Here is a 27,773-nt window from a genome sequence, read left to right as displayed (position 1 = left end):
TTCTGTTTCTCCCTCTCTGTCTCTCCCCTCTCTCTGTATCTCCCTCTCTCTCTGTCTCTCCTCTCTGTTTCTCCCTCTGTCTCTCCCTCTCTCTGTCTCTCCCTTTCTGTTTCTCCCCTCTCTCTGTCTCTCCCCTCTCTCTGTCTCTCCCCTCTCTGTCTCTCCCCTCTGTGTCTCTCCCTCTCTCTGTCTCTCTCCTCTCTCTCTGTCTCTCTCCTCTATCTCTGTCTCTCCCCTCTGTGTCTCTCCCTGTATCTCTCCCCCGTGTCTCTCCCTCTCTCGGTCTCTCTCTCTCTCTGTCTCTCCCTCTCTGTCTCTCCCTCTCTCTGTTTCTCCCCTCTCTCTGTCTCTCCTCTCTCTGTCTCTCCCTTTCTGTTTCTCCCCTCTCTCTGTTTCTCCCCTCTCTCTGTTTCTCCCCTCTCTCTGTCTCTCCCCTCTCTCTGTCTCTCCCCTTTCTGTTTCTCCCCTCTCTCTGTCTCTCCCCGTCTCTCCCCTCTCTCTGTCTCTCCCCTCTCTCTGTCTCTCCCCTCTCTGTCTCTCCCCTCTCTGTTTCTCACCCTCTCTCTGTCTCTCCCCTCTCTGTTTCTCCCCTCTCTCTGTCTCTCCCCTTTCTGTCTCTCCCCTCTCTCTGTCTCTGCCCTTTCTGTTTCTCCCCTCTCTCTGTCTCTCCCCTCTCTCTGTATCTCCCCTCTCTCTGTCTCTCCCCTCTCTGTCTCTCCCCTCTCTGTTTCTCCCCTCTCTGTCTCTCCCCTCTCTCTGTCTCTCCCCTTTCTGTTTCTCCCCTCTCTCTGTCTCTCCCTCTCTGTGTCTCTCCCCTCTCTGTCTCTCCCTCTGTGTCTCTCCTCTCTCTCTGTCTCTCTCCTCTATCTCTGTCTCTCCCTCTGTGTCTCTCCCTCTGTGTCTCTCCCCTCTCTCGGTCTCTCTCCTCTCTCTGTCTCTCCCCCTCTCTGTCTCTCCCCTCTCTCTGTTTCTCCCCTCTCTCTGTTTCTCCCCTCTCTCTGTCTCTCCCCTTTCTGTTTCTCCCCTCTCTCTGTTTCTCCCTCTCTCTGTTTCTCCCCTCTCTCTGTCTCTCCCTCTCTCTGTCTCTCCCCTTTCTGTTTCTCCCCTCTCTGTCTCTCCCCCGTCTCTCCCCTCTCTCTGTCTCTCCCCTTTCTGTTTCTCCCCTCTCTCTGTCTCTCCCCTCTCTCTGTCTCTCCTCTCTCTGTCTCTCCCTCTCTGTCTCTCTCCTCTCTGTCTCTCTCCTCTCTCTCTGTCTCTCTCCTCTCTCTCTGTCTCTACCCTCTCTCTGTCTCTCCCTCTGTCTCTCCTCTCTGTCTCTCCCCTCTGTCTCTCCCTCCTCTCTCTCTGTCTCTCCCCTCTCTGTCTCTCCCCTTTCTGTTTCTCCCCCCTCTCTGTCTCTCCCCTTTCTGTTTCTCCCCTCTCTCTGTCTCTCCCCTCTCTGTCTCTCCCCTCTCTCTGTCTCTCCCCTCTCTGTCTCTCCCCTCTCTGTCTCTTCCCTCTCTCTGTCTCTCCCCTCTCTCTGTCTCTCTCCCCTCTCTGTCTCTTCCCTCTCTCTGTCTCTCCCCTCTCTCTGTTTCCCCTCTCTCTCTGTCTCTCCCCTCTCTCTGTCTCTCCTCTCTCTGTCTCTCCCCTTTCTGTCTCTCCCCTCTCTCTGTCTCTCCCCTTTCTGTTTCTCCCCTCTCTCTGTTTCTCCCCTTTCTGTCTCTCCCCTCTCTGTCTCTCCCCTCTCTCTGTCTCTCCCCTCTCTGTTTCTCCCTCTCTCTGTTTCTCCCCTCTCTCTGTTTCTCCCTTTCTGTCTCTCCTCTCTGTCTCTCCCCTCTCTGTCTCTCCCCTTTCTGTCTCTCCCTCTCTCTGTCTCTCCCTCTCTGTCTCTCCCTCTCTGTTTCTCACCCTCTCTCTGTCTCTCCCTCTCTGTTTCTCCCCCTCTCTGTCTCTCCCCTTTCTGTCTCTCCCCTCTCTCTGTCTCTGCCCTTTCTGTTTCTCCCCTCTCTCTGTCTCTCCCCTCTCTCTGTCTCTCCCCTCTCTCTGTCTCTCCCCTCTCTGTTTCTCCCCTCTCTGTCTCTCCCCTCTCTCTGTCTCTCCCTTTCTGTTTCTCCCCTCTCTCTGTCTCTCCTCTCTCTGTCTCTCCCCTCTCTGTCTCTCCCTCTGTGTCTCTCCCTCTCTCTGTCTCTCTCCTCTCTCTCTGTCTCTCCTCTATCTCTGTCTCTCCCCTCTGTGTCTCTCCCTGTATCTCTCCCGCTGTGTCTCTCCCTCTCTCGGTCTCTCTCCCTCTCTCTGTCTCTCCCCTCTCTGTCTCTCCCTCTCTCTGTTTCTCCCCTCTCTCTGTCTCTCCCCTCTCTCTGTCTCTCCCTTTCTGTTTCTCCCCTCTCTCTGTTTCTCCCCTCTCTGTTTTCTCTCCTCTCTCTGTCTCTCCCCTCTCTGTCTCTCCCCTTTCTGTTTCTCCCCTCTCTCTGTCTCTCCCCCGTCTCTCCCCTCTCTCTGTCTCTCCCTCTCTCTGTCTCTCCCCTCTCTGTCTCTCCCCTCTCTGTTTCTCACCCTCTCTCTGTCTCTCCCCTCTCTGTTTCTCCCCTCTCTCTGTCTCTCCCCTTTCTGTCTCTCCCTCTCTCTGTCTCTGCCCTTTCTGTTTCTCCTCTCTCTGTCTCTCCTCTCTCTGTATCTCCCCTCTCTCTGTCTCTCCCCTCTCTGTCTCTCCCCTCTGTTTCTCCCTCTGTCTCTCCCTCTCTCTGTCTCTCCCCTTTCTGTTTCTCCCCTCTCTGTCTCTCCCCTCTCTCTGTCTCTCCCCTCTCTCTGTCTCTCCCTCTGTGTCTCTCCCCTCTCTCTCTGTCTCTCTCCTCTATCTCTGTCTCTCCCCTCTGTGTCTCTCCCCTGTATCTCTCCCCGCTGTGTCTCTCCCCTCTCTCGGTCTCTCTCCTCTCTCTGTCTCTCCCTCTGTCTCTCCCTCTCTCTGTCTCTCCCTCTCTGTTTCTCCCCTCTCTCTGTCTCTCCTCCCTCTCTGTCTCTCCCTTTCTGTCTCTCCCCTCTCTCTGTCTCTCCCCCTCTCTGTCTCTCCCTTTCTGTTTCTCCCCTCTCTCTGTTTCTCCCTCTCTCTGTTTCTCCCCTCTCTCTGTCTCTCCCCTCTCTCTGTCTCTCCCCTTTCTGTTTCTCCCCTCTCTCTGTCTCTCCCCGTCTCTCTGTCTCTCTCTGTCTCTCCCCTTTCTGTTTCTCCCTCTCTCTGTCTCTCCCTCTCTCCCTCTCTGTCTCTCCCTTTCTGTTTCTCCCCTCTCTCTGTTTCTCCCCTCTCTCTGTCTCTCTCCTATCTCTGTCTCTCCCCTCTCTCTGTTTCTCCCTCTCTCTGTCTCTCCCCTCTCTGTCTCTCCCCTCTTTCTGTTTCTCCCCTCTCTCTGTCTCTCCCCTCTCTCTGTCTCTCCCCTCTCTCTGTCTCTCCCCTCTCTCTGTCTCTCCCCTCTCTGTGTCTCTCCCCTCTCTCTGTCTCTCCCCTCTCTGTCTCTCACCTCTGTGTCTCTCCCCTCTCTCTGTCTCTCTCCTCTCTCTCTGTCTCTCTCCTCTCTCTGTCTCTCCCTCTCTGTCTCTCCCTCTGTCTCTCACCTCTGTGTCTCTCCCTCTCTCTGTCTCTCTCCTCTCTCTCTGTCTCTCCCCTCTCTCTGTCTCTCTCTATCTCTGTCTCTCTCCTATCTCTGTCTCTCTCCCTTTCTGTCTCTCACCTCTCTCTGTCTCTCACCTCTGTCACTCCCCCTCTCCCTCTGTGTCTCTCCCCTATCTCTCCCCGCTGTCTCTCCCTCTCTCGGTCTCTCTCCTCTCTCTGTCTCTCCTCTCTCGGTCTCTCTCCTCTCTCTGTCTCTCCCTCTCTGTCTCTCCCCTCTCTCTGTTTCTCCCTCTCTCTGTCTCTCTCTGTCTCTCCCCTCTCTGTCTCTCCCCTCTCTGTCTCTCCTCCCTCTGTCTCTCCCTCTCTCTCTCTCTCTGTTTCTCCCCTCTCTGTTTCTCCCCTCTGTTTCTCCCTCTCTGTCTCTCCCCCTCTCTCTGTCTCTCCTCTCTGTCTCTCCCTCTCTCTGTCTCTCCCCTCTCTCTGTCTCTCCCCTCTCTCTGTCTCTCTCCTCTCTGTCTCTCTCCTCTCTCTCTGTCTCTCTCTCCTCTCTCTCTGTCTCTCACCTCTCCCCTCTCTGTCTCTCCCTCTCTGTCTCTCCCCTTTCTGTTTCTCCCTCTCTCTGTCTCTCCCTCTCTGTCTCTCCCTCTCTCTGTCTCTCCCCTCTCTGTCTCTCCCTCCTCTCTGTCTCTCCTCTCTCTCTCTCTCCCCTCTGTCTCTCCTCTCTCTCTGTCTCTCCCCTCTCTGTCTCTCCCCTCTCTCTGTCTCTCTCCTCTCTCTCTGTCTCTCCCTCTCTCTGTCTCTCCCCTCTCTCTGTGTCTCTCCCCTCTCTCTGTCTCTCCCCTCTCTGTGTCTCTCCCCTCTCTCTGTGTCTCTCACCTCTGTGTCTCTCACCTCTGTGTCTCTCCTCTCTCTGTCTCTCTCCTCTCTCTCTGTCTCTCTCCTATCTCTGTCTCTCCTCTCTGTCTCTCACCTCTGTGTCTCTCCCTCTCTCTCTGTCTCTCCCTCTCTGTCTCTCTCCTCTCTGTCTCTCTCCTATCTCTGTCTCTCTCTATCTCTGTCTCTCTCCCCTCTCTGTCTCTCCTCTCTCTGTCTCTCACCTCTCTGTCACTCCCTGTATCTCTCCCCTCTGTCTCTCCCTGTATCTCTCCCCGCTGTGTCTCTCCCCTCTCTCGGTCTCTCCCTCTCTCTGTCTCTCCCCTCTCTCTGTCTCTCCCTCTCTCTGTCTCTCCCCTCTCTCTGTCTCTCCCTCTCTGTCTCTCCCTCTCTGTCTCTCCCCTCTCTCCCCCTCTCTCGGTCTCTCTCCTCTCTCTGTCTCCCTCTCTCGGTCTCTCTCCTCTCTCTGTCTCTCCCCTCTCTCTGTTTCTCCCTCTCTCTGTCTCTCCCTCTCTGTCTCTCCCCTCTCTCTGTCTCTCCCCTCTCTGTCTCTCCCTCTCTGTCACTCCCTCTGTCTCTCCCCTCTCTCTGTTTCTCCCTCTCTGTCTCTCCCCTCTCTGTCTCTCTCTCCTCTCTCTGTCTCTCTCCTCTCTCTCTGTCTCTCACCTCTCCCTCTCTGTCTCTCCCCTCTCTGTCTCTCCCTTTCTGTTTCTCCCTCTCTGTCTCTCCCTCTCTGTCTCTCCCTCTCTCTGTCTCTCCCCTCTGTCTCTCCCCTCTCTCTGTCTCTCCTCTCTGTCTCTCCCCTCTCTGTCTCTCCTCTCTCTCTGTTTCTCCCTCTCTGTCTCTCCCCTCTCTCTGTCTCTCTCCTCTCTCTGTCTCTCCCTCTCTCTGTCTCTCCCTCTTTCTGTTTCTCCCTCTCTCTGTCTCTCCCTCTCTCTGTGTCTCTCCCCTCTCTCTGTCTCTCCCCTCTCTGTGTCTCTCCCTCTCTCTGTCTCTCACCTCTGTGTCTCTCACCTCTGTGTCTCCCCCTCTCTCTGTCTCTCTCCTCTCTCTCTGTCTCTCTCCTATCTCTGTCTCTCCCCCTCTCTGTCTCTCCCTCTCTGTCTCTCACCTCTGTGTCTCTCCCCCTCTCTGTGTCTCTCCCCTCTCTCTCTGTCTCTCTCCTCTCTCTGTCTCTCTCCCTCTCTCTGTCTCTCCCCTCTCTCTGTCTCTCCCTCTCTCTGTCTCTCCTCTCTGTCTCTCCCTCTCTGTCTCTCCCCTCTCTCCTCTCTCGGTCTCTCTCCTCTCTCTGTCTCTCCCTCTCTCGTCTCTCCCTCTCTCTCTCTCCTCTCTCTGTTTCTCCCTCTCTGTCTCTCCCTCTCTCTGTCTCTCCCCTCTCTCTGTCTCTCCCCTCTCTGTCTCTCCCTTTCTCTCTGTCACTCCCTCTCTCTGTCTCTCCCTCTCTCTGTTTCTCCCTCTCTGTCTCTCCCCTCTCTGTCTCTCCCTCTCTCTGTCTCTCCCTTCTCTGTTTCTCCTCTCCCTCTCTGTCTCTCCTCTGTCTCTCTCCCCTTTCTGTTTCTCCCCTCTCTCTGTCTCTCCCCTCTGTCTCTCCTCTCTCTGTCTCTCTCTCTCTGTCTCTCCCCTCTCTCTGTCTCTCCCTCTCTGTCTCTCCTCTCTCTGTCTCTCTCTCTCTGTCTCTCCCTCTCTGTCTCTCCCCTCTGTCTCTCCCTCTCTCTGTCTCTCCCCCTCTGTCTCTCCCTTTCTGTTTCTCCCCTCTCTCTGTCTCTCCCCTCTCTGTGTCTCTCCCTCTCTCTGTCTCTCCCTCTCTGTGTCTCTCCCTCTCTCTGTCTCTCACCTCTGTGTCTCTCACCTCTGTGTCTCTCCCCTCTCTCTGTCTCTCTCCTCTCTCTGTCTCTCTCCCTCTCTGTCTCTCCCTCTCTGTCTCTCCCCTCTCTGTCTCTCCCCTCTGTCTCTCCCCTCTCTCTGTGTCTCTCCCCTCTCTCTCTGTCTCTCCCTCTCTCTCTGTCTCTCCCCTCTCTCTGTCTCTCCCCTCTCTCTGTCTCTCCCCTCTCTCTGTCTCTCCCTCTCTGTCTCTCCCCTCTGTCTCTCCCCTCTCTCCTCTCTGTCTTCTCCCTCTCTCTGTCTCTCCCCCTCTCTCTGTCTCTCTCCTCTCTCTGTCTCTCCCCTCTCTGTTTCTCCCCTCTCTCTGTCCTCCTCTCTCTGTCTCTCCCCTCTCTCTGTCTCTCCCTCTCTCTGTCTCTCCCCTCTCTGTCACTCCCCCTCTCTGTCTCTCCCCTCTCTCTGTTTCTCCCCTCTCTCTGTCTCTCCCCTGTCTGTCTCTCCCTCTCTCTGTCTCTCCCTCTCTCTCTGTCTCTCCCTCTCCCCTCTCTGTCTCTCCCTCTCTGTCTCTCCCCTTTCTGTTTCTCCCTCTCTGTCTCTCCTCTCTGTCTCTCCCTCTCTCTGTCTCTCCCTCTCTGTCTCTCCCTCTGTCTCTCCTCTCTCTCTGTCTCTCTCCTCTCTCTGTCTCTCCCTCTCTCTGTCTCTCTCCTCTCTGTCTCTCTCCCCTCTGTCTCTCTCCCTATCTCTGTCTCTCTCCCTCTCTGTCTCTCACCTCTCTCTGTCTCTCACCTCTCTGTCACTCCCTGTATCTCTCTCCCTCTGTGTCTCTCCCTGTATCTCTCTCTCCACTGTCTGTCTCTCCCCTCTCTCTGTCTCTCCCTCTCTCTGTCTCCCTCTCTCTCTCTCTCCTCTCTGTCTCTCCCCCTCTCTGTTTCTCCCCTCTCTGTCTCTCCCTCTCTCTGTCTCTCCCTCTCTGTCTCTCCCTCTCTGTCTCTCCCTCTCCCTCTCTCTGTTTCTCCCCTCTCTCTGTTTCTCCCTCTCTGTTTCTCCCCTCTCTGTATCTCCCTCTCTCTGTCTCTCCCCCTCTCTGTCTCTCCCCTCTCTCTGTCTCTCCTCTCTCTCTCCCCCTCTCTGTTTCTCCCCTCTGTCTCTCCCCTCTCTGTCTCTCTCCCTCTCTCTGTCTCTCCCCCCCTCTCTGTCTCTCCCTCTCTGTCTCTCCCCTTTCTGTTTCTCCCCTCTCTCTGTCTCTCCCCTCTCTGTCTATCTCCTCTCTCTGTCTCTCCCTCTGTCTCTCCCCTCTCTCTGTCTCTCCCTCTCTCTCTCTCTCTCTCTCTCTGTTTCTCCCTCTCTGTCTCTCCCCTCTCTCTGTCTCTCCCCTCTCTGTCTCTCCCCTCTCTGTCTCTCCCCTCTCTGTCTCTCTCCTCTCTCTGTCTCTCTCCTCTCTCTGTCTCTCTCCTCTCTCTCTGTCTCTCCCTCTCTCTCTGTCTCTACCCTCTCTGTCTCTCCCTCTCTGTCTCTCCCCTCTCTGTCTCTCCTCTCTCTCTGTCTCTCCCTCTCTGTCTCTCCCTCTCTGTCTCTCCCCTCTCTGTCTCTCCCCTTTCTGTTTCTCCCCTCTCTCTGTCTCTCCCCTCTGTCTCTCCCCTCTCTGTCTCTCCCTCTCTGTCTCTCCCTCTCTGTCTCTTCCCTCTCTCTGTCTCTCCCCTCTCTGTCTCTCTCCCTCTCTGTCTCTTCCCTCTCTCTGTCTCTCCCCTCTCTCTGTTTCTCCCTCTCTCTGTCTCTCCCTCTCTCTGTCTCTCCCCTCTCTCTGTCTCTCCCCTTTCTGTCTCTCCCCTCTCTCTGTCTCTCCCTTTCTGTTTCCCTCTCTCTGTTTCTCCCCTTTCTGTCTCTCCCCTCTCTGTCTCTCCCCTCTCTCTGTCTCTCCCCTTCTGTTCTCCCCTTTCTGTTTCTCCCCTCTCTCTGTTTCTCCCCTCTCTGTTTCTCCCCCTTTCTGTCTCTCCCCTCTCTGTCTCTCCCTCTCTGTCTCTCCCCCTTTCTGTTTCTCCCCCTCTCTCTGTCTCTCTCCCTCTCTCTGTCTCTCCCTCTCTGTCTCTCCCCCCCTCTGTCTCTCCCCTCTCTCTGTCTCTCCCTCTCTGTTTCTCCCCTCTCTCTGTCTCTCCCCTTTCTGTCTCTCCCCCTCTCTGTCTCTCCCTCTCTGTTTCTCCCCTCTCTGTCTCTCCCCTCTCTCTGTCTCTCCCTCTCTCTGTCTCTCCCTCTCTGTTCTCCTCTCTGTCTCTCCCTCTCTGTCTCTCCCTCTCTCTGTCTCTCTCCCTCTTCTGTTTCTCCCCTCTCTGTCTCTCCCCTCTCTCTGTCTCTCCCCTCTGTCTCTCCCCTCTCTGTCTCTCCTCTCTCTGTCTCTCCCCTTTCTGTCTCCCCCTCTCTGTTTCTCCCATCTCTCTGTGTTCTCCCTCTCTCTGTCTCTCCCTCTCTGTTTCTCCCCTCTCTCTGTCTCTCCCTCTCTGTCTCTCCCCTCTCTGTCTCTCCCCTCTCTCTGTCTCTCCCCTCTCTGTTTCTCCCCTCTCTGTCTCTCCCCTCTCTGTCTCTCCCCTCTTTCTGTCTCTCCACTCTCTGTCTCTCCCTCTCTCTGTCTATCCCCTCTCTGTTTCTCCCCTCTCTCTGTCTCTCCCTTTCTGTTTCTCCCCCTCTCTGTTTCTCCCTCTCTGTTTCTCCCTCTCTCTGTCTCTCCCCTCTGTTTCTCCCCTCTCTCTGTTTCTCCCTCTCTGTTTCTCCCCTCTCTCTGTTTCTCCCTCTCTCTGTCTCTCCCCTCTCTCTGTCTCTCCCCTCTCTGTTTCTCCCCTCTCTCTGTCTCTCCTTTCTGTTTCTCCCCTCTCTGTCTCTCCCCCTCTGTTTCTCCCCTCTCTCTGTCTCTCCCTCTCTCTGTCTCTCCCTCTCTGTCTCTCCCTCTCTGTCTCTCCCTTTCTGTTTCTCCCCTCTCTCTGTTTCTCTCCTCTCTCTGTCTCTCCCCTCTCTGTCTCTCTCCCCTTTCTGTCTCTCCCTCTCTGTCTCTCCCTCTCTGTCTTTCTCCCCTTTCTGTTTCTCCCCTCTCTCTGTCTCTCCCCTTTCTGTCTCTCCCCTCTCTCTGTCTCTCCCTTTCTGTTTCTCCCTCTCTCTGTTTCTCCCCTCTCTCTGTTTCTCCCCTTTCTGTCTCTCCCTCTCTGTCTCTCCCTCTCTGTCTCTCCCCTCTCTCTGTTTCTCCCTCTCTGTCTCTCCCCTTTCTGTCTCTCCCTCTCTGTTTCTCCCTCTCTCTGTTTCTCCCCTCTCTCTGTTTCTCCCTCTGTCTCTCCCTCTCTGTCTCTCCCCTCTTCTGTCTCTCCCCTCTGTCTCTCCCTCTCTGTCTCTGCCCTTTCTGTTTCTCCCCTCTCTGTCTCTCCCCTCTCTCTGTCTCTCCCTCTGTCTCTCCCCTCTGTCTCTCCCCTCTCTGTTTCTCCCCTCTCTCCTCTCCCCTTTCTGTCTCTCCTCTCTCTGTCTCTGCCCTTTCTGTTTCTCCCCTCTCTCTGTCTCTCCCCTCTCTCTGTCTCTGCCCTTTCTGTTTCTCCTCTCTGTCTCTCCCTCTCTCTGTCTCTCCCTCTCTGTCTCTCCCTCTCTGTTTCTCCCCTCTCTCTGTCTCTCCCCTTTCTGTCTCTCCCCTCTCTCTGTCTCTGCCCTTTCTGTTTCTCCTCTCTCTGTCTCTCCCCTCTCTGTTCTCCCCTTTCTGTCTCTCCCCCTCTGTCTCTCCCCTCTCTCTGTCTCTCCCTTTCTGTTTCTCCCCTCTCTCTGTTTCTCCCCTCTCTCTGTTTCTCCCCTTTCTGTCTCTCCCCTCTCTGTTTCTCCCCTCTCTCTGTTTCTCCCCTCTCTCTGTTTCTCCCCTTTCTGTCTCTCCCCTCTGTCTCTCCCCTCTGTCTCTCCCTTTCTGTCTCTCCCCTCTCTCTGTCTCTGCCCTTTCTGTTTCTCCCCTCTCTGTCTCTCTCTCTGTCTCTCCCCTCTCTCTGTCTCTCCCCTCTCTGTCTCTCCCTGTTTCTCCCTCTGTCTCTCCCTGTCTCTCCCCTCTCTGTCTCTGCCCTTTCTGTTTCTCCCCTCTCTCTGTCTCTCCCCTCTCTCTGTCTCTGCCCTTCTCCCCTCTCTCTGTCTCTCCCTTTCTCTGTCTCTCCCCTCTCTGTCTCTCCCCTCTCTGTCTCCCCTCTCTGTCTCTCCCTTTCTGTCTCTCCCCTCTCTGTCTCTGCCCTTTCTGTTTCTCCCTCTCTCTGTCTCTCCCCTCTCTGTCTTCTCCCTCTCTGTCTCTCTGTTTCTCTCTCTGTCTCTCCCCTTCTGTCTCTCCACTCTCTGTCTCTCCCCTCTCTCTGTCTATCCCCTCTCTGTTTCTCCCTCTCTCTGTCTCTCCCCTTTCTGTTTCTCCCCTCTCTCTGTTTCTCCCTCTCTCTGTCTCTCCCCTCTCTCTGTCTCTCCCCTTTCTGTTTCTCCCCTCTCTCTGTTTCTCCCCTCTCTCTGTTTCTCCCCTTTCTGTCTCTCCCTCTCTGTCTCTCCCCTCTCTCTGTCTCTCCCCTTTCTGTTTCTCCCCTCTCTCTGTCTCTCCCCTCTGTTTCTCCCCTTTCTGTCTCTCCCCTCTCTGTTTCTCCCCTCTCTGTTTCTCCCCTCTCTCTGTTTCTCCCTTTCTGTCTCTCCCCTCTCTGTCTCTCCCCTCTCTCTGTCTCTCCCCTTTCTGTCTCTCCCCTCTCTCTGTCTCTGCCCTTTCTGTTTCTCCCCTCTCTCTGTCTCTCCCCTCTCTCTGTCTCTCCCCTCTCTCTGTCTCTCCCCTCTCTGTCTCTCCCCTCTCTGTTTCTCCCCTCTCTGTCTCTCCCCTTTCTGTCTCTCCCCTCTCTCTGTCTCTGCCCTTTCTGTTTCTCCCCTCTCTCTGTCTCTCCCCTCTCTCTGTCTCTGCCCTTTCTGTTTCTCCCCTCTCTGTCTCTCCCCTCTCTGTCTCTCCCCTCTCTGTCTCTCCCTCTCTGTTTCTCCCCTCTCTGTCTCTCCCCTTTCTGTCTCTCCCCTCTCTGTCTCTGCCCTTTCTGTTTCTCCCCTCTCTCTGTCTCTCCCCTCTCTCTGTCTCTCCCCTCTCTGTCTCTCCCCTCTCTGTTTCTCCCCTCTCTGTCTCTCCCCTTTCTGTCTCTCCACTCTCTGTCTCTCCCTCTCTCTGTCTATCCCCTCTCTGTTTCTCCCCTCTCTCTGTCTCTCCCCTTCTGTTTCTCCCTCTCTCTGTTTCTCCCCTCTCTGTTTCTCCCTCTCTGTCTCTCCCCTCTCTGTTTCTCCCCTCTCTGGTTCTCCCTTCTGTTTCTCCCCTCCTGTTTCTCCCTCTTCTGTCTCTCCCCTCTCTCTGTCTCTCCCCCCTCTCTGTTTCTCCCTCTCTGTCTCTCCCCTTTCTGTTTCTCCCCTCTCTCTGTCTCTCCCCCCTCTGTTTCTCCCCTCTCTCTGTCTCTCCCCTCTCTCTGTCTCTCCCCTCTCTCTGTCTCTCCCCTTTCTGTTTCTCCCCTCTCTCTGTTTCTCTCCTCTCTCTGTCTCTCCCCTCTCTGTCTCTCTCCCCTTTCTGTCTCTCCCCTCTCTGTCTCTCCCCTCTCTGTCTTTCTCCCCTTTCTGTTTCTCCCCTCTCTCTGTCTCTCCCCTTTCTGTCTCTCCCCTCTCTCTGTCTCTCCCCTTTCTGTTTCTCCCCTCTCTCTGTTTCTCCCCTCTCTCTGTTTCTCCCCTTTCTGTCTCTCCCCTCTCTGTCTCTCCCCTCTCTCTGTCTCTCCCCTTTCTGTTTCTCCCCTCTCTGTTTCTCCCTCTCTCTGTTTCTCCCTTTCTGTCTCTCCCCTCTCTGTTTCTCCCCTCTCTGTTTCTCCCTCTCTGTTTCTCCCTTTCTGTCTCTCCCCTCTCTGTCTCTCCCCTCTCTCTGTCTCTCCCTTTCTGTCTCTCCCTCTCTCTGTCTCTGCCCTTTCTGTTTCTCCCTCTCTCTGTCTCTCCCCTCTCTCTGTCTCTCCCCTCTCTCTGTCTCTCCCCTCTCTGTCTCTCCCCTCTCTGTTTCTCCCCTCTCTCTGTCTCTCCCTTTCTGTCTCTCCCCTCTCTGTCTCTGCCCTTTCTGTTTCTCCCTCTCTGTCTCTCCCTCTCTGTCTCTCCCCTCTCTCTGTCTCTCCCCTCTCTCTCTGTCTCTCCCCTCTCTGTGTCTCTCCCCTCTCTGTCTCTCCCCTTTCTGTCTCTCCCCCTCTCTGTCTCTGCCCTTTCTGTTTCTCCCCTCTCTGTTCTCTCCCTCTCTCTGTCTCTCCCCTCTCTGTCTCTCCCTCTCTCTCCCCCTCTCTGTTTCTCCCCTCTCTGTCTCTCCCCTTTCTGTCTCTCCACTCTCTGTCTCTCCCCTCTCTCTGTCTATCCCCTCTCTGTTTCTCCCCTCTCTCTGTCTCTCCCCTTTCTGTTTCTCCCCTCTCTCTGTTTCTCCCCTCTCTCTGTCTCTCCCCTCTCTCTGTCTCTCCCCTTTCTGTTTCTCCCCTCTCTCTGTTTCTCCCCTCTCTCTGTTTCTCCCCTTTCTGTCTCTCCCCTCTCTGTCTCTCCCCTCTCTCTGTCTCTCCCCTTTCTGTTTCTCCCCTCTCTCTGTTTCTCCCCTCTCTCTGTTTCTCCCCTTTCTGTCTCTCCCCTCTCTGTTTCTCCCCTCTCTCTGTTTCTCCCCTCTCTCTGTTTCTCCCCTTTCTGTCTCTCCCCTCTCTGTCTCTCCCCTCTCTCTGTCTCTCCCCTTTCTGTCTCTCCCCTCTCTCTGTCTCTGCCCTTTCTGTTTCTCCCCTCTCTCTGTCTCTCCCCTCTCTCTGTCTCTCCCCTCTCTCTGTCTCTCCCCTCTCTGTCTCTCCCCTCTCTGTTTCTCCCCTCTCTGTCTCTCCCCTTTCTGTCTCTCCCCTCTCTCTGTCTCTGCCCTTTCTGTTTCTCCCCTCTCTCTGTCTCTCCCCTCTCTCTGTCTCTGCCCTTTCTGTTTCTCCCCTCTCTCTGTCTCTCCCCTCTCTCTGTCTCTCCCCTCTCTGTCTCTCCCCTCTCTGTTTCTCCCCTCTCTCTGTCTCTCCCCTTTCTGTCTCTCCCCTCTCTCTGTCTCTGCCCTTTCTGTTTCTCCCCTCTCTGTCTCTCCCTCTCTCTGTCTCTCCCCTCTCTCTGTCTCTCCCCTGTTTCTCCCCTCTCTGTCTCTCCCCTTTCTGTCTCTCCCCTCTCTGTCTCTCCCCTTTCTGTTTCTCCCCTCTCTCTGTCTCTCCCCTCTCTCTGTCTCTCCCCTCTCTGTTCTCCCCTCTCTCTGTCTCTCCCCTCTCTGTCTCTCCCCTCTCTCTGTCTCTCCCCTCTCTGTTTCTCCCATCTCTCTGTCTCTCTCCTCTCTCTGTCTCTCCCTCTGTTTCTCCCCTCTCTGTCTCTCCCCTTTCTGTTTCTCCCCTCTCTCTGTCTCTCTCCTCTCTCTGTCTCTCCCCTCTCTCTGTCTCTCCCCTCTCTGTCTCTCCCCTCTCTGTCTCTCCCCTCTCTCTGTTTCTCCCTCTCTCTGTCTCTCCCCTCTCTGTCTCTCCCCTCTTTCTGTCTCTCCCCTCTCTGTCTCTCCCCTCTCTCTGTCTCTCCCCTCTCTGTTTCTCCCCTCTCTCTGTCTCTCCCCTCTCTCTCTGTCTCTCCCCTCTCTCTTTCTCCCTCTCTCTGTTTCTCCCCCTTTCTGTTTCTCCCCTCTCTCTGTCTCTCCCCTCTCTCTCTGTCTCTCTCCCTCTCTGTTTCTCCCCTCTCTCTCTCTCCCTGTCTCTGTTTCTCCCTCTCTGTCTCTCCCCTCTCTGTCTCTCCCCTCTCTCTGTCTCTCCCCTTTCTGTCTCTCCTCTCTCTGTTTCTCCCCTCCTCTGTCTCTCCCCTTTCTGTCTCTCTCCCTCTCTCTCTCTCTCCCCTCTCTGTCTCTCCCTCTCTCTCTGTCTCTCCCCTCTCTCTGTCTCTCTCCCCTCTCTCTCTCCCTCTCTGTCTCTCCCCTCTCTCTGTCTCTCCCCTCTCTGTGTCTCTCCCCTTTCTCTCTCTCCCCCCTTTGTCTCTCCCCTCTCTGTTTCTCCCCTCTCTCTGTCTCTCCCCTTTGTGTCTCTCCCCTCTCTCTGTTTCTCCCCTCTCTCTGTTTCTCCCCTCTCTGTCTCTCCCCTCTCTCTGTCTCTCCCCTCTCGGTCTCTCCCCTCTCTCTGTTTCCCTCCTCTCTCTTTCTCTCCCCTCTCTCTGTCTCTCCCCTTTGTGTCTCTCCCCTCTATCCATCTAGGCGTCGTGTGCTGGCCATCTCGGGGGGCATAGAGGAGGTGGGCAGTGTCAGGTGGGAGGTGCTGCTCTGTCTCATCGTCATGTGGGTCATCTGCTACTTCTGCATCTGGAAAGGGGTCAAGTCAACAGGCAAGGTGTGTGTGTGTGTGTGTTTATGCACAGCACATATGCATACACACACAGCGTATGTTCTGTTTAGTATTGAAACAGTACAATCTCTTATCCTTTTTCTCTCATGGCTTTCTGTCTTTGTGAGTTTACACCCTCTCCCTATCTCCATCCATACACACGCTCTCTCTCTAGGTTGTATATTTCACTGCTACCTTCCCCTACGCGATGCTGCTGGTACTACTGATCAGAGGCCTGACTCTGCCAGGGGCCCTGCAGGGGGTCCTGTTCTACCTCTACCCTGAACCAGACAGGCTCTCTGACCCCCAGGTGTGGATGGAGGCTGGCTCCCAGATCTTCTTCTCCTACAGTGTGGGAGTGGGCTCCTTAACCGTGCTGGGCTCCTACAATACCTACAACAACAACTGCTACAAGTGAGTCCTTATCCTCTGTGTGCGCTGACACTGTGTGTGGTGACTGTGTGTGTTGACACTGTGTGTGGTGGCACTGTGTGTGCCGAATGTTGTGTCTGTGTATGTTTCAGAGACTGCCTGTGGCTGTGCTTGCTGAACAGCGGCACCAGCGTGGTTGCTGGGTTCGCAGTTTTCTCAGTCCTGGGGTTCATGGCTCATGAACAGGGCGTCCCCATTGAGGAGGTGGCGGAGTCAGGTACTGCACAAATGAGTTTTTATTGTTATTTTCAGGACAGTTGGACACTTGGATGAAATGAAGTGAAACAAATACATTGTATTTTAAACTGGGTTCTCTCAGGTCCTGGGCTGGCGTTCATAGCGTACCCCCAGGCAGTAGCCATGATGCCCCTGCCTCAGATGTGGGCTGCTTGTTTCTTCATCATGATCATTCTACTGGGTCTGGATACACAGGTTAGCTATTATCTACACAGTCCACACACAATAGTTCACACATTCATCTCTAAAGTTTAAAGGCGTTCTGTATTCCTCCCCCATCCAGTTTGTTGCCATGGAGGTGGTGATGACGTCAGTATCAGACCTGTTTCCCACGGTGTTGCGGAGGACTGGGCGCAGGGAGCTCTTCCTCCTCTTCTTCTGTCTCACCTGCTTCTTCTTCCAACTCATCATGGTCACAGAGGTATGAGAGAAAGAGAGGGTAGAGAGAGAGAGAGAAATGCCAGGAATTGTGTTCCAGAGCTCTGTGATCTACTTAAAGAGAGTGTTTGTCCCAGTCACACCTCTCTCCTCCTGTCCCCAGGGTGGGATGTATGTGTTCCAGATCTCTGTGATCTACTTAAAGAGAGTGTTTGTCCCAGTCACACCTCTCTCCTCCTGTCCTCAGGGTGGGATGTATGTGTTCCAGATCTCTGTGATCTACTTAAAGAGAGTGTTTGTCCTAGTCACACCTCTCTCCTCCTGTCCCCAGGGTGGGATGTATGTGTTCCAGATCTCTGTGATCTACTTAAAGAGAGTGTTTGTCCTAGTCACACCTCTCTCCTCCTGTCCTCAGGGTGGGATGTATGTGTTCCAGCTGTTTGACTACTATGCCTGTAACGGAACCTGTTTGCTCTTCCTCTCTGTGTTCGAGTCCCTGGCCATGGGATGGATATTTGGTGAGGCTGATGTGAACTAACCTGGAATACATTTCTGTCAATGATTTCTGTCGAATAAAAAATATAATTTATAAAATATATATAAAAGATAAACACTGTAGTGCCATAGAATCCTATAGAATGGTAAACCAGTATCATTCCACTATCAATCTTATTGAGATGATAAACCTGATATCAATACAACATGTCAACATTTCGATAATGTCATTAACATGCACCCAATCTTGCCCACCAGGTGCAGAGCGTATGTATGGCGTAATAGAGGACATGACAGGGATGAGGCCTAACCCCGTCTTCAAGCTCTGCTGGCTCTACCTGACCCCTCTGGTTTCCCTGGTGAGTTTCAGGCTTTGATGGACAGTACAGGCAAGCAAGACTCACATTGTGCAATCCTCTAAGGTACCAGGAGATGGCACTATCACAATGCAATAGTTTACAAAATCATGTTTTGCCAAATGGTACCTGTTGCATTTGGACGTTCACTTGCTTTACACAAGCAACTATGTTCACATGCTCACGTCAACAAGGACTGATCTGGAGTTATTCTAGAAGTTAAAAGCATTAATGTTGAAGAAATCCTCATTCCCTCATCTCTCCCAGGTGTCGTTCATCTGCTCTCTGGTGGAGTACCAGCCCCTGACCTTCAACCGCTGGTATGTGTACCCAGGATGGGTGTATGTTCTGGGCTGGCTGTTGGCCCTCTCCTCCATCGTCTTGGTCCCCGGGTGGGCCCTGCTGCAGATCTGCACCGGGACAGGCAGCCTTAGAGAGGTGAGAGTGGGACTGCCCTGTGACAGGCAGCCTTAGAGAGGTGAGAGTGGGACTGCCCTGTGACAGGCAGCCTTAGAGAGGTGAGAGTGGGACTGCCCTGTGACAGGCAGCCTTAGAGAGGTGAGAGTGGGACTGCCCTGTGACAGGCAGCCTTAGAGAGGTGAGAGTGGGACTGCCCTGTGACAGGCAGCCTTAGAGAGGTGAGAGTGGGACTGCCCTGTGACAGGCAGCCTTAGAGAGGTGAGAGTGGGACTGCCCTGTGACTGGCAGTCTTAGAGAGGTGAGAGTGGGACTGCCCTGTGACAGGCAGTCTTAGAGAGGTGAGAGTGGGACTGCCCTGTGACTGGCAGTCTTAGAGAGGTGAGAGTGGGACTGCCCTGTGACAGGCAGCCTTAGAGAGGTGAGAGTGGGACTGCCCTGTGACAGGCAGCCTTAGAGAGGTGAGAGTAGGACTGCCCTGTGACAGGCAGCCTTAGAGAGGTGAGAGTGGGACTGCCCTGTGACAGGCAGCCTTAGAGAGGTGAGAGTGGGACTGCCCTGTGACAGGCAGCCTTAGAGAGGTGAGAGTGGGACTGCCCTGTGACAGGCAGCCTTAGAGAGGTGAGAGTGGGACTGCCCTGTGACAGGCAGCCTTAGAGAGGTGAGAGTGGGACTGCCCAGGCAGTCTGTGACTGGCAGCCTTAGAGGCAGGTGAGAGTGGGACTGCACTGTGACAGGCAGCCTTAGACAGAGGTGAGAGTGGGACTGCCCTGTGACAGGCAGTCTTAGAGAGGTGAGAGTGGGACTGCCCTGTGACAGGCAGCCTTAGAGAGTCTTAGAGTGAGAGTGGGACTGCCCTGTGACAGGCAGCCTTAGAGATTTTTTTATTTTTTTATTTCACCTTTATTTAACCAGGTGAGAGAACAAGTTCTCATTTGGGACTGCCCTAGCAGTGTGAACAGACAGGCAGCCTTAGAGAAAAAAATGGTGAAAAGGCATGAGGTGGGACTGCCACTGGGGTGACAGGCAGTCTAGAGATAGAAAAGAGCAGAAAGGTAAATAAATAAATAAAATAAAAAAACAGTAGTAGTGGGACTGCCCTGTGACAGGCAGTCTTAGAGAGGTGAGTGGGACTGCCCTGTGACAGGCAGTCTTAGAGAGGTGAGAGTGGGACTGCCCTGTGACTGGCAGTCTTAGAGATGGGTGTTGCCAGAGTGGGACTGCCCTGCATGGACAGGCAGTCTTAGAGAGGTGAGAGTGGGACTGCCCTGTGACAGGCAGTCTTAGAGAGGTGAGAGTGGGACTGCCCTGTGACAGGCAGTCTTAGAGAGGTGAGAGTGGGACTGCCCTGTGACAGGCAGTCTTAGAGAGGTGAGAGTGGGACTGCCCTATGACGAGTTAAAACTCGGATTTCCTTTGTGGATTGGTCATAGAATAATTATGTTAGAGGGTCAAATTGGAGGACATATAGATCTTAAATTATTTTTGTAAACTGAGTGGGTAGGTATTATTAATTCACTATAAATTATTGAAGAAACCAACAACCACTAAAGTTGACATGTTGATGTGCTGACTTGCTCCTCAACTCCCCAGCGTTTCCTCCACTTGTGTCGGCCAGACAATGACCTCCCGTTGACCCGGAAGAGAAAGGGTGTCCTCTGGAGCAGAGATGGAGGTACACTCATGACTGCAGCAGAGGAAAGCACAGACAACTGACACACACCCAGAAAAGCTTCTGTGTCAAAGCTCTTCGTATACTGAACGTTTATTTCAACACCTAGCTGAACTCTTGTATCTTTACCAACACGTTGAGAGAAACCCATTGATAATGAACAATGGTGCATGTTTCAATACAGTGTCATCATGTTCCATATTTGAAGTGTTGCCACCTTACATTTGAAAGGACAAAGCTCAAGCAACCTAGAGACACTGTAGGTTGTCATTGTACAAAACAATGTTTTTTCAACTGTCCCCACTCAGGGCTTAACATGTGTAGTGGCTTCCTTTAGTCTTTACCATAGCCACTGCCCAAGGCTGAAGCGGGGTTGTTTGGTACGCACACAGTCCACACTCAAGGTTTCCAAACGGCCAAACATTCAATGACATCCAGGGATATGGTGCAACAAAAATGTTTATTCTTCTTATATCTAACAAATAAATGATTCTTCAATCAACTTAAAGCGTAGAATACTTGATATAGAAAATACATATTATGACCTGTCTGTATGGTCAAAAAACTATACCGCTCCCGCATCTAGCAAGGACTCCCTCCCCCGAAGGCCCAACTTCCTGCCTTTATCCTAACACACTTACCACAATACAATGAATAGGCAAGAGGGGGGGGCCAAAAACGAACAACAAATGAATATTTCTCAATCAGGTAAATATAAATCATAAAAGGTACGTACCTAATATTTCCTCATTTACATTAATATTTAATATACATGGAGCTCCATATGTTAGGTCTTTTATACAAATATGTCCAAATCGGCTCTAACAACATGGGTTACTGGCAGCTCATGACTTTCCTTTCTGAAGTCACTCAATCCAGTTTCCATGGTAGCAGTTGTAGTCACATAAAATGTCATCTAGGTTGTCCGTTTCTTTTTATGAAAGACCACCTTTGGCTAATATACAGCAACTCTGACTAATGGCATTTTTGTTTTGTAAATTAGTGCTTTACCTCAACGTTAACCTTCACTTGCATTTTTATAATCCTTACTAGACATCAGAAACAGGATGTTTTTCTAGAAACACCAATTAAAGTAGATAAAAAAATGAAGCGTGTTTTGTCTTTGTCACATAGAAATGTGTGTATTGGCACTCCCTTAGACTCAAGAAACAAACACACACACTTTTTTCTACTACACAGTATTTAGTCTAAAATCACAATACTTTGTCAATAATGAAGCCGAAAGGAAAGATAAAGGGAAGATGAGAGAAAGAGAGGCAACTCCTCATGCTAACACATACTGTAAAGAAGGGTAACTTATATAAAGGGGACTTGACTTGCTGTAAGAGGATGAGTCTAATGGTGCCATCAAATACATCCCTAAAATCATTCAGTCGTTTTGACTTGGCTCACTGTGACATTTACCACCTGTAACCTCCTCCTCCACCTGTCACCTCCTCTTCCACCTGTCACCTCCTCTACCCATCAGTCACCTCTTCCACCTCCTCTACCCATCAGTCACCTCCTCTACTCATCAGTCACCTCCTCTACCCATCAGTCACCTCCTCTACCCATCAGTCACCTCCATCAGTCACCTCCTCTACCCATCAGTCACCTCCTCTACCCATCAGTCACCTCCTCCACGCATCAGTCACCTCCTCCACGCATCAGTCACCTCCTCCACGCATCAGTCACCTCCTCCACCCATCAGTCACCTCCTCTACCCATCAGTCACCTCCTCTACCCATCAGTCACCTCCTCTACCCATCAGTCTCTCCTCTACCCATCAGTCACCTCCTCCACCCATCAGTCACCTCCTCTACCCATCAGTCACCTCCTCTACCCATCAGTCACCTCCTCTACCCATCAGTCACCTCCTCTACCCATCAGTCACCTCCTCTACCCATCAGTCACCTCCTCCACCCATCAGTCACCTCCTCCACCCATCAGTCACCTCTTCCACCTCTACCCATCAGTCACCTCCTCTACCCATCAGTCACCTCCTCTACCCATCAGTCACCTCCTCTACCCTCCTCTACTGGTGGAGGAGGTGACTGGTGGAAGAGGTGACTGGTGGAAGAGGTGACTGGTGGAGGAGGTGACTGGTGGAAGAGGTGACTGGTGGAGGAGGTGGAAGAGGTGACTGGTGGAGGAGGTGGAAGAGGTGACTGGTGGAGGTGACTGGTGGATGAGGTAACTGGTGGAGGAGGTGGACGGGGTGACTGATGGGTAGAGGAGGTGGAAGAGGTGACTGATGGGTAGAGGAGGTGACTGATGGGTAGAGGAGGTGACTGATGGGTAGAGGAGGTGGAAGAGGTGACTGATGGGTAGAGGAGGTGACTGATGGGTAGAGGAGGTGACTGATGGGTAGAGGAGGTGACTGATGGGTAGAGGAGGTGACTGATGGAGGAGGTGGAAGAGGTGACTGGTGGAGGAGGTGACTGGTGGAGGAGGTGACTGGTGGAGGAGGTGGAAGAGGTGACTGGTGGAGGAGGTGGAAGAGGTGACTGGTGGAGGTGACTGGTGGATGAGGTAACTGGTGGACGGGGTGACTGATGGGTAGAGGAGGTGGAAGAGGTGACTGATGGGTAGAGGAGGTGGAAGAGGTGACTGATGGGTAGAGGAGGTGACTGATGGGTAGAGGAGGTGACTGGTGGAGGAGGTGGAAGAGGTGACTGGTGGAGGAGGTGACTGGTGGAAGAGGTGACTGGTGGAGGAGGTGGAAGAGGTGACTGGTGGAGGAGGTGGAAGAGGTGACTGGTGGAGGTGACTGGTGGATGAGGTAACTGGTGGACGGGGTGACTGATGGGTAGAGGAGGTGGAAGAGGTGACTGATGGGTAGAGGAGGTGACTGATGGGTAGAGGAGGTGGAAGAGGTGACTGATGGGTAGAGGAGGTGACTGATGGGTAGATGAGGTGACTGATGGGTAGATGAGGTGACTGATGGGTAGAGGAGGTGACTGATGGGTAGAGGAGGTGACTGATGGAGGAGGTGGAAGAGGTGACTGGTGGAGGAGGTGACTGGTGGAGGAGGTGGAAGAGGTGACTGGTGGAGGAGGTGGAAGAGGTGACTGGTGGAGGTGACTGGTGGATGAGGTAACTGGTGGACGGGGTGACTGATGGGTAGAGGAGGTGGAAGAGGTGACTGATGGGTAGAGGAGGTGGAAGAGGTGACTGATGGGTAGAGGAGGTGACTGATGGGTAGAGGAGGTGACTGGTGGAGGAGGTGGAAGAGGTGACTGGTGGAGGAGGTGACTGGTAGAGGAGGTGGAAGAGGTGACTGGTGGAGGAGGTGGAAGAGGTGACTGGTGGAGGTGACTGGTGGATGAGGTAACTGGTGGAGGAGGTGGACGGGGTGACTGATGGGTAGAGGAGGTGACTGATGGGTAGAGGAGGTGACTGATGGGTAGAGGAGGTGACTGATGGGTAGAGGAGGTGACTGATGGGGTAGAGGAGGTGACTGATGGGTAGAGGAGGTGACTGATGGGTAGAGTAGGTGACTGATGGGTAGAGGAGGTGACTGATGGGTGGAGGAGGTGACTGATGGGTGGAGGAGGTGACTGATGGGTGGAGGAGGTGACTGATGGGTAGAGGAGGTGACTGATGGGTAGAGGAGGTGACTGATGGGTAGAGGAGGTGACTGATGGGTAGAGGAGGTGGAAGAGGTGACTGATGGGTAGAGGAGGTGACTGATGGGTAGAGGAGGTGACTCTTCCACCTCCTCTACCCATCAGTCACCCTGTCCACCTCCTCCACCAGTTACCTCATCCACCAGTCACCTCCACCAGTCACCTATTCCACCTCCTCCACCAGTCACCTCTTCCTCCTCCAGTCACCTCCTCCACCAGTCATCTCTTCCTCCTCCACCAGTCACCTCTTCCTCCTCCACCAGTCACCTCTTCCTCCTCCACCAGTCACCTCTTCCTCCTCCACCTGTCACCTCTTCCTCCTCCACCTGTCACCTCTTCCTCCTCCACCTGTCACAACATGTATTTCTCTCCTTTTAGTTCTGCTGTCCTATGATTGGCAACCTCCTACACTCTTGTTCCAGTTTCATGCTAGTACCCCTGAAGTACATTTTGTGGATAGGCCCTCTGTGGATAGGCCAAGTACCCCCTGGGGTCCTAGTACCCCTGAAGTACATTTTGTGGATAGGCCCTCTGTGGATAGGCTAAGTACCCCCTGGGGTCCTAGTACCCCTGAAGTACATTTTGTGGATAGGCCCTCTGTGGATAGGCCAAGTACCCCCTGGGGTCCTAGTACCCCTGAAGTACATTTTGTGGATAGGCCCTCTGTGGATAAGCCAAGTACCCCCTGGGGTCCTAGTACCCCTGAAGTACATTTTGTGGATAGGCCCCCTGTGGATAGGTCAAGTACCCCCTGGGGTCCTAGTACCCCTGCTCGGGAACCATTGCTTTAGCACACGTTAACAAACCCCACATACAAAACTCACGAAATAAGTAAAATAATTAGGCCTAAAAAATATATCTAAGAAAGAAACTAAACAATACTTGTCAAATTTGTATCTATGTGCTTCTTAATAGTGGATAAAGGGCCGGTTGAGCATGGACAGCAGTGAAATAGTCCACATAAAGCAACTGTGGTCAGTGAACTTATAATAAAATAGTTTTAAAAAATCTGTCTCAAAGTACATATATATAAAAATCACCAACAGTTTACCTAATAATTTACACTCTGTCACTGAAGGCTCACTTCCCTTGCATAGCGCTCCGTCTCACCTTATTGTTGATTAGAGCACCTAATTTCTAGATCTTTCTTTACGTCATCTCTAAGCGTCTATCGCTGCGTTTCTATTACACCTATCTCATTCAGTTTATAATCTAGCTGCCGGGATGTGAAGACAGGCTTCAGGCAAACGGTTAGTTCATACGAGACGATTCTCAGTCCTAAAATTGATAAAATCTGTACCCAACCTGAAAAAAACCCCACTTCCTAGACCTCCCCTCTGGTTTCCACTAGTTGCCACAGCCACAAAGTCAAACTTGGTTATAGGCCTATTGTAAAAATTCATGAAAACAATAGCTTTTTTGTCGTAATTTAAGGTTAGCAGTATGGTTAAGTTTAAAATCACAGTTTAAGAGGATACATTGCAGACATGCGTGTTTGACTTTGTGGCTATGGTAACTAGTGACGACCATCCCCTTGCTAGAACGTCAAAACCGTTCCCGTCGATATTAAGGAATTGTTTGTGCGCTGCCCTCGAGCCCCAATCTGGGAGAATGTAGAATAACAAATACTACTTAGTTTGCGGTGGAAACTGAGCTGCACTTCCGAACCTCCTGCCAAATGTATGACCATATTAGAGACACATGTTTCCGCAGATTACACAGATCCACAAAGAATTTGAAAACAAACCCGATTTGGAAAAACTCCCATATCTACTGGCTGAAATCCTCCTTTGGCCACCTCTCCTTCCAGTTCTCTGCTGCCAATGACTGGAACGAATTGCAAAAATCACTGAAGCTGGAGACTCATATATCCCTCTCTAACTTTAAGCACCAGCTGTCAGAGCAGCTCACAGATCACTGCACCTGTACATAGCCCATCTGTAAACAGCCCATCTGTAAACAGCCCATCCAACTACCTCATCCCCATACTGTTTTTTGTTTGTTGCTCCTTTGCACCCCAGTATCTCTACTTGCACATTCATCTTCTGCACATCTATCACTCCAGTGTGAAATTGCTAAATTGTAATTATTTCGCCACTATGGCCTATTTATTGCCTTACCTCCCTAATCTTACTACATTTGCACACACTGTATATAGATTTTTCTATTGTATTATTGACTGTGTTTGTTTATTCCATGTGTAACTCTGTGTCGCCACTGTTTTGCTTTCTTGGCCAGGTCGCAGTTGTAAATGAGAACTTGTTCTCAACTGGCCAACCTGATTAAATAAAGGTGGAAAAAAATACTAGTGTGCCATCACAGCAGCAAGATTTGTGACTTGTTACCACAAGAAAAGGGCAACCAGTGAAGAACAAACACCAATGTAAATACAACTCAATTTATGTTTATTTTCCCTTTTTAACTTCAACCATTTTCACATCGTTACAACTGTATATATCTACTTCACTTGCTTTGGCAATGCTATCATATGTTTTCCATGCCAATAAAGTCCCTTGAAGAGCGAGAGCGATTCTTACGTGCTGACCAGACCTGACACGTAGCGAGCGTCACAAAATAAATTTAGAAATCCATGTTATTCAATTATGGCACCCACACTGCTCACGTGCAGAAACGAGCGTCTGCGTTGCCAAGGGCTAAAGTAGAAGTCACTCCTATTTCTTAACGCAGATCTTGCTGAAAGTCCTGCCTCTCCAATCTCCTCATTGGTTTATAGAAGCAGGTACCCACGTGCCATCTCCTCATTGGTTATACCCACGTGGGTGATTGAAAGACTAAACGGTGTTGCCGGTCGGTGTAGTAATACAATGAAAGTTTAGATTCCGATCTCCATATAAGTTCAAAGATGAAAAAGCCTGGGAGTAGGAGAGATGACAAAACGGCAAACAGAATTGTTTATGTGTGGGTTAATTGTTGGAGTAGAGGAACTTGTGCATTTCAGGTAAAATAAGAACTCAATAACAACTTTTCCGCAGCAACCAGTGATCCGGGTCAACGGCATAAATGTAACAACATAGCTACCATCCCTCTCCTCGCCCCTACCTGGGCTCGAACCAGAGACCCTCTGCACACATCAACAATGAGCATCGCTCCACAAAAGCCACGGCCCTTGCAGAGCAAGGGGAACAACTACGTCAAGGTCTCAGAGAGAGTGACGTCACTGATTGAAACGCTATTAGCCGCTAACTAGCTAGCCATTTCACATCGGTTACACTAAAATAAAAAATGGAAATATATTTACATAAATATTACAGCGATTACAGCTTCGAGTCTTGGGTATGACGCTACAAGCTTGGCACACACGTATTTGGGGAGTTTCTCCCATTCTGCTCTGCAGATCCTCTCAAGTTGTATAGGGAGCTTTGCTGCACAGCCATTTTCAGGTCTCTCCAGAGATGTTTGATAAGGTTCAAGTCAAAATCTAATAAAATTTTATTGGTCACATACACATGGTTAGCAGATGTTAATGCGAGTGTAGCGAAATGCTTGTGCTTCTAGTTCCGACCATGCAGTAATATCTAACAAGTAATCTAACAATTTCACAACTACCTTATCCACAAGTGTAAAGGAATTAATAAGGATATGTACATATAGATATATGGATTAGCGATGGCTGTGTGGCTTAGTGAAGATGCAGTAGATGGTATAGAGTACAGTATATACAGTGGGGAAAAAAGTATTTAGTCAGCCACCAATTGTGCAAGTTCTCCCACTTAAAAATATGAGAGAGGCCTGTAATTTATCATAGGTACACTTCAACTATGACAGACAAAATGAGAAAGAAAATCACATTGTAGGATTTTTTAATGAATTTATTTGCAAATTATGGTGGAAAATAAGTATTTGGTCAATAACAAAAGTTTCTCAATACTTTGTTATATACCCTTTGTTGGCAATGACAGAGGTCAAATGTTTTCTGTAAGTCTTCACACACTGTTGCTTGTATTTTGGCCCATTCCTCCATGCAGATATCCTATAGAGCAGTGAAGTTTTGGGTCTGTTGCTGGGCAACACGTACTTTCAATTCCCTCCAAATATTTTCTATGGGGTTGAGATCTGGAGACTGGCTCGCCACTCCAGGACCTTGAAATGCTTCTTACAAAGCCACTCCTTCGTTGCCCGGGCGGTGTGTTTGGGATCATTGTCATGCTGAAAGAACCATCCACGTTTCATCTTCAATGCCCTTGCTGATGGTAGGCTTTGTTAATTTGGTCCCAGCTCTCTGCAGGTCATTCATTAAGTCCCCCCGTGTGGTTCTGGGATTTTTGCTCACCGTTCTTGTGATCATTTGACCCCACGGGGTGAGATCTTGCATGGAGCCCCAGACCGAGGGAGATTATCAGTGGTCTTGTATATGTCTTCCATTTCCTAATAATTGCTCCCACAGTTGATTTCTTCAAACCAAGCTGCTTACATATTGCAGATTCAGTCTTCCCAGCCTGGTGCAGGTCTACATTTTAGTTTCTGGTGTCCTTTGACAGCTCTTTGGTCTTGGCCATAGTGAAGTTTGGAGTGTGACTGTTTGAGGTTGTGGACAGGTGTCTTTTATACTGATAACAAGTTCAAACAGGTGCCATTAATACAGGTAACGAGTGGAGGACAGAAGAACCTCAAAGAAGAAGTTACAGGTCTGTGAGAGCCAGAAATCTTGCTTTTTTGTAGGTGACCAAATACTGATTTTCCACCATAATTTGCAAATAAATTCATTTTAAAAAATCCTACAATGTGATTTTCTGGATTTTTTCCCCTCATTTTGACTATCATAGTTGAAGTGTACCTATGATGAAAATTACAGGCCTCATCTTTTTAAGTGGGAGAGCTTGCACAATTGGTGGCTGACTAAATACTTTTGCCCCACTGTACAGCTCGTATTTGTGCCGTTGAATTGAGACTACTTTGTCTCTATACTGACACTTAGCTCGTTTGATTGCCTTTGAGGGAATAGCTACACTGTTTGCATTCGGCCATGTTTCCAGTCACCTTGCCATGATTTAAACCATGGCAGCGAATGCAGATCCTCTCAAGGCCATCATTCCACGGTTTTCGGTTGGGGAAGGTTTTAGTCGTCACCGTGGTTACAAATTCATCAATGCACTTGCTAATAAACTCACTCGCTGAATCAGCGTATACATCAATATTGTTGTCTGAGGCTATACGGAACACATCCCAGTCCACGTGATCGAAGCAATCTTGAAGCATGGAATCAGACTGGTCGGACCAGCGTTGAACAGACGTGAGCACACGTATTTCCCATTTTAGTTTCCTGGGAGTAACAAAATGGAGTCGGTCAGATTTGCCGAAAGCAGGGTGAGGGAGGGCTTTGTATGAGTAGCAATGATCCAGAGTGCCGCCAGCAAGTCCAGGCTCTGGCTGGGCCACTCAAGGACATTCAGAGACTTGTCCCGGTGCCACTCCTGTGTTGTGTTGGCTGTGTGCTTAGGGTCGTTATCCTGTTGGAAGGTGAACCGTCCTCCCAGTTCGAAGTCCTGA

The 27,773-nt window shown here is 51.6% G+C and overlaps 1 protein-coding gene across 1 annotated transcript in view; it reads left to right on the top strand.

Moving 5' to 3' along the window:
* Nucleotides 1-19,746, top strand: part of LOC115136599 (sodium- and chloride-dependent GABA transporter 2-like) — a 35,920-nt gene extending 16,174 nt beyond the window's left edge. Inside the window, exons 5-13 of the mRNA XM_065024291.1 lie at nucleotides 14,523-14,655; nucleotides 14,825-15,063; nucleotides 15,174-15,298; nucleotides 15,401-15,513; nucleotides 15,602-15,739; nucleotides 16,112-16,214; nucleotides 16,450-16,550; nucleotides 16,815-16,985; nucleotides 18,558-19,746. Coding sequence (XP_064880363.1) covers nucleotides 14,523-14,655; nucleotides 14,825-15,063; nucleotides 15,174-15,298; nucleotides 15,401-15,513; nucleotides 15,602-15,739; nucleotides 16,112-16,214; nucleotides 16,450-16,550; nucleotides 16,815-16,985; nucleotides 18,558-18,680 — 1,246 coding nt within the window. The 3' untranslated portion in view covers nucleotides 18,681-19,746. The remainder of the gene's footprint in view (nucleotides 1-14,522; nucleotides 14,656-14,824; nucleotides 15,064-15,173; nucleotides 15,299-15,400; nucleotides 15,514-15,601; nucleotides 15,740-16,111; nucleotides 16,215-16,449; nucleotides 16,551-16,814; nucleotides 16,986-18,557) is intronic.
* Nucleotides 19,747-27,773: the final 8,027 nt, after the last annotated feature.

This window comes from Oncorhynchus nerka, linkage group LG11 (assembly GCF_034236695.1).
Source record: "Oncorhynchus nerka isolate Pitt River linkage group LG11, Oner_Uvic_2.0, whole genome shotgun sequence".
Lineage (NCBI taxonomy): Eukaryota > Metazoa > Chordata > Actinopteri > Salmoniformes > Salmonidae > Oncorhynchus > Oncorhynchus nerka.
The sequence above is the reverse complement of the archived record's forward strand: the minus strand, read 5'-3'. Positions and strand labels throughout refer to the sequence as shown.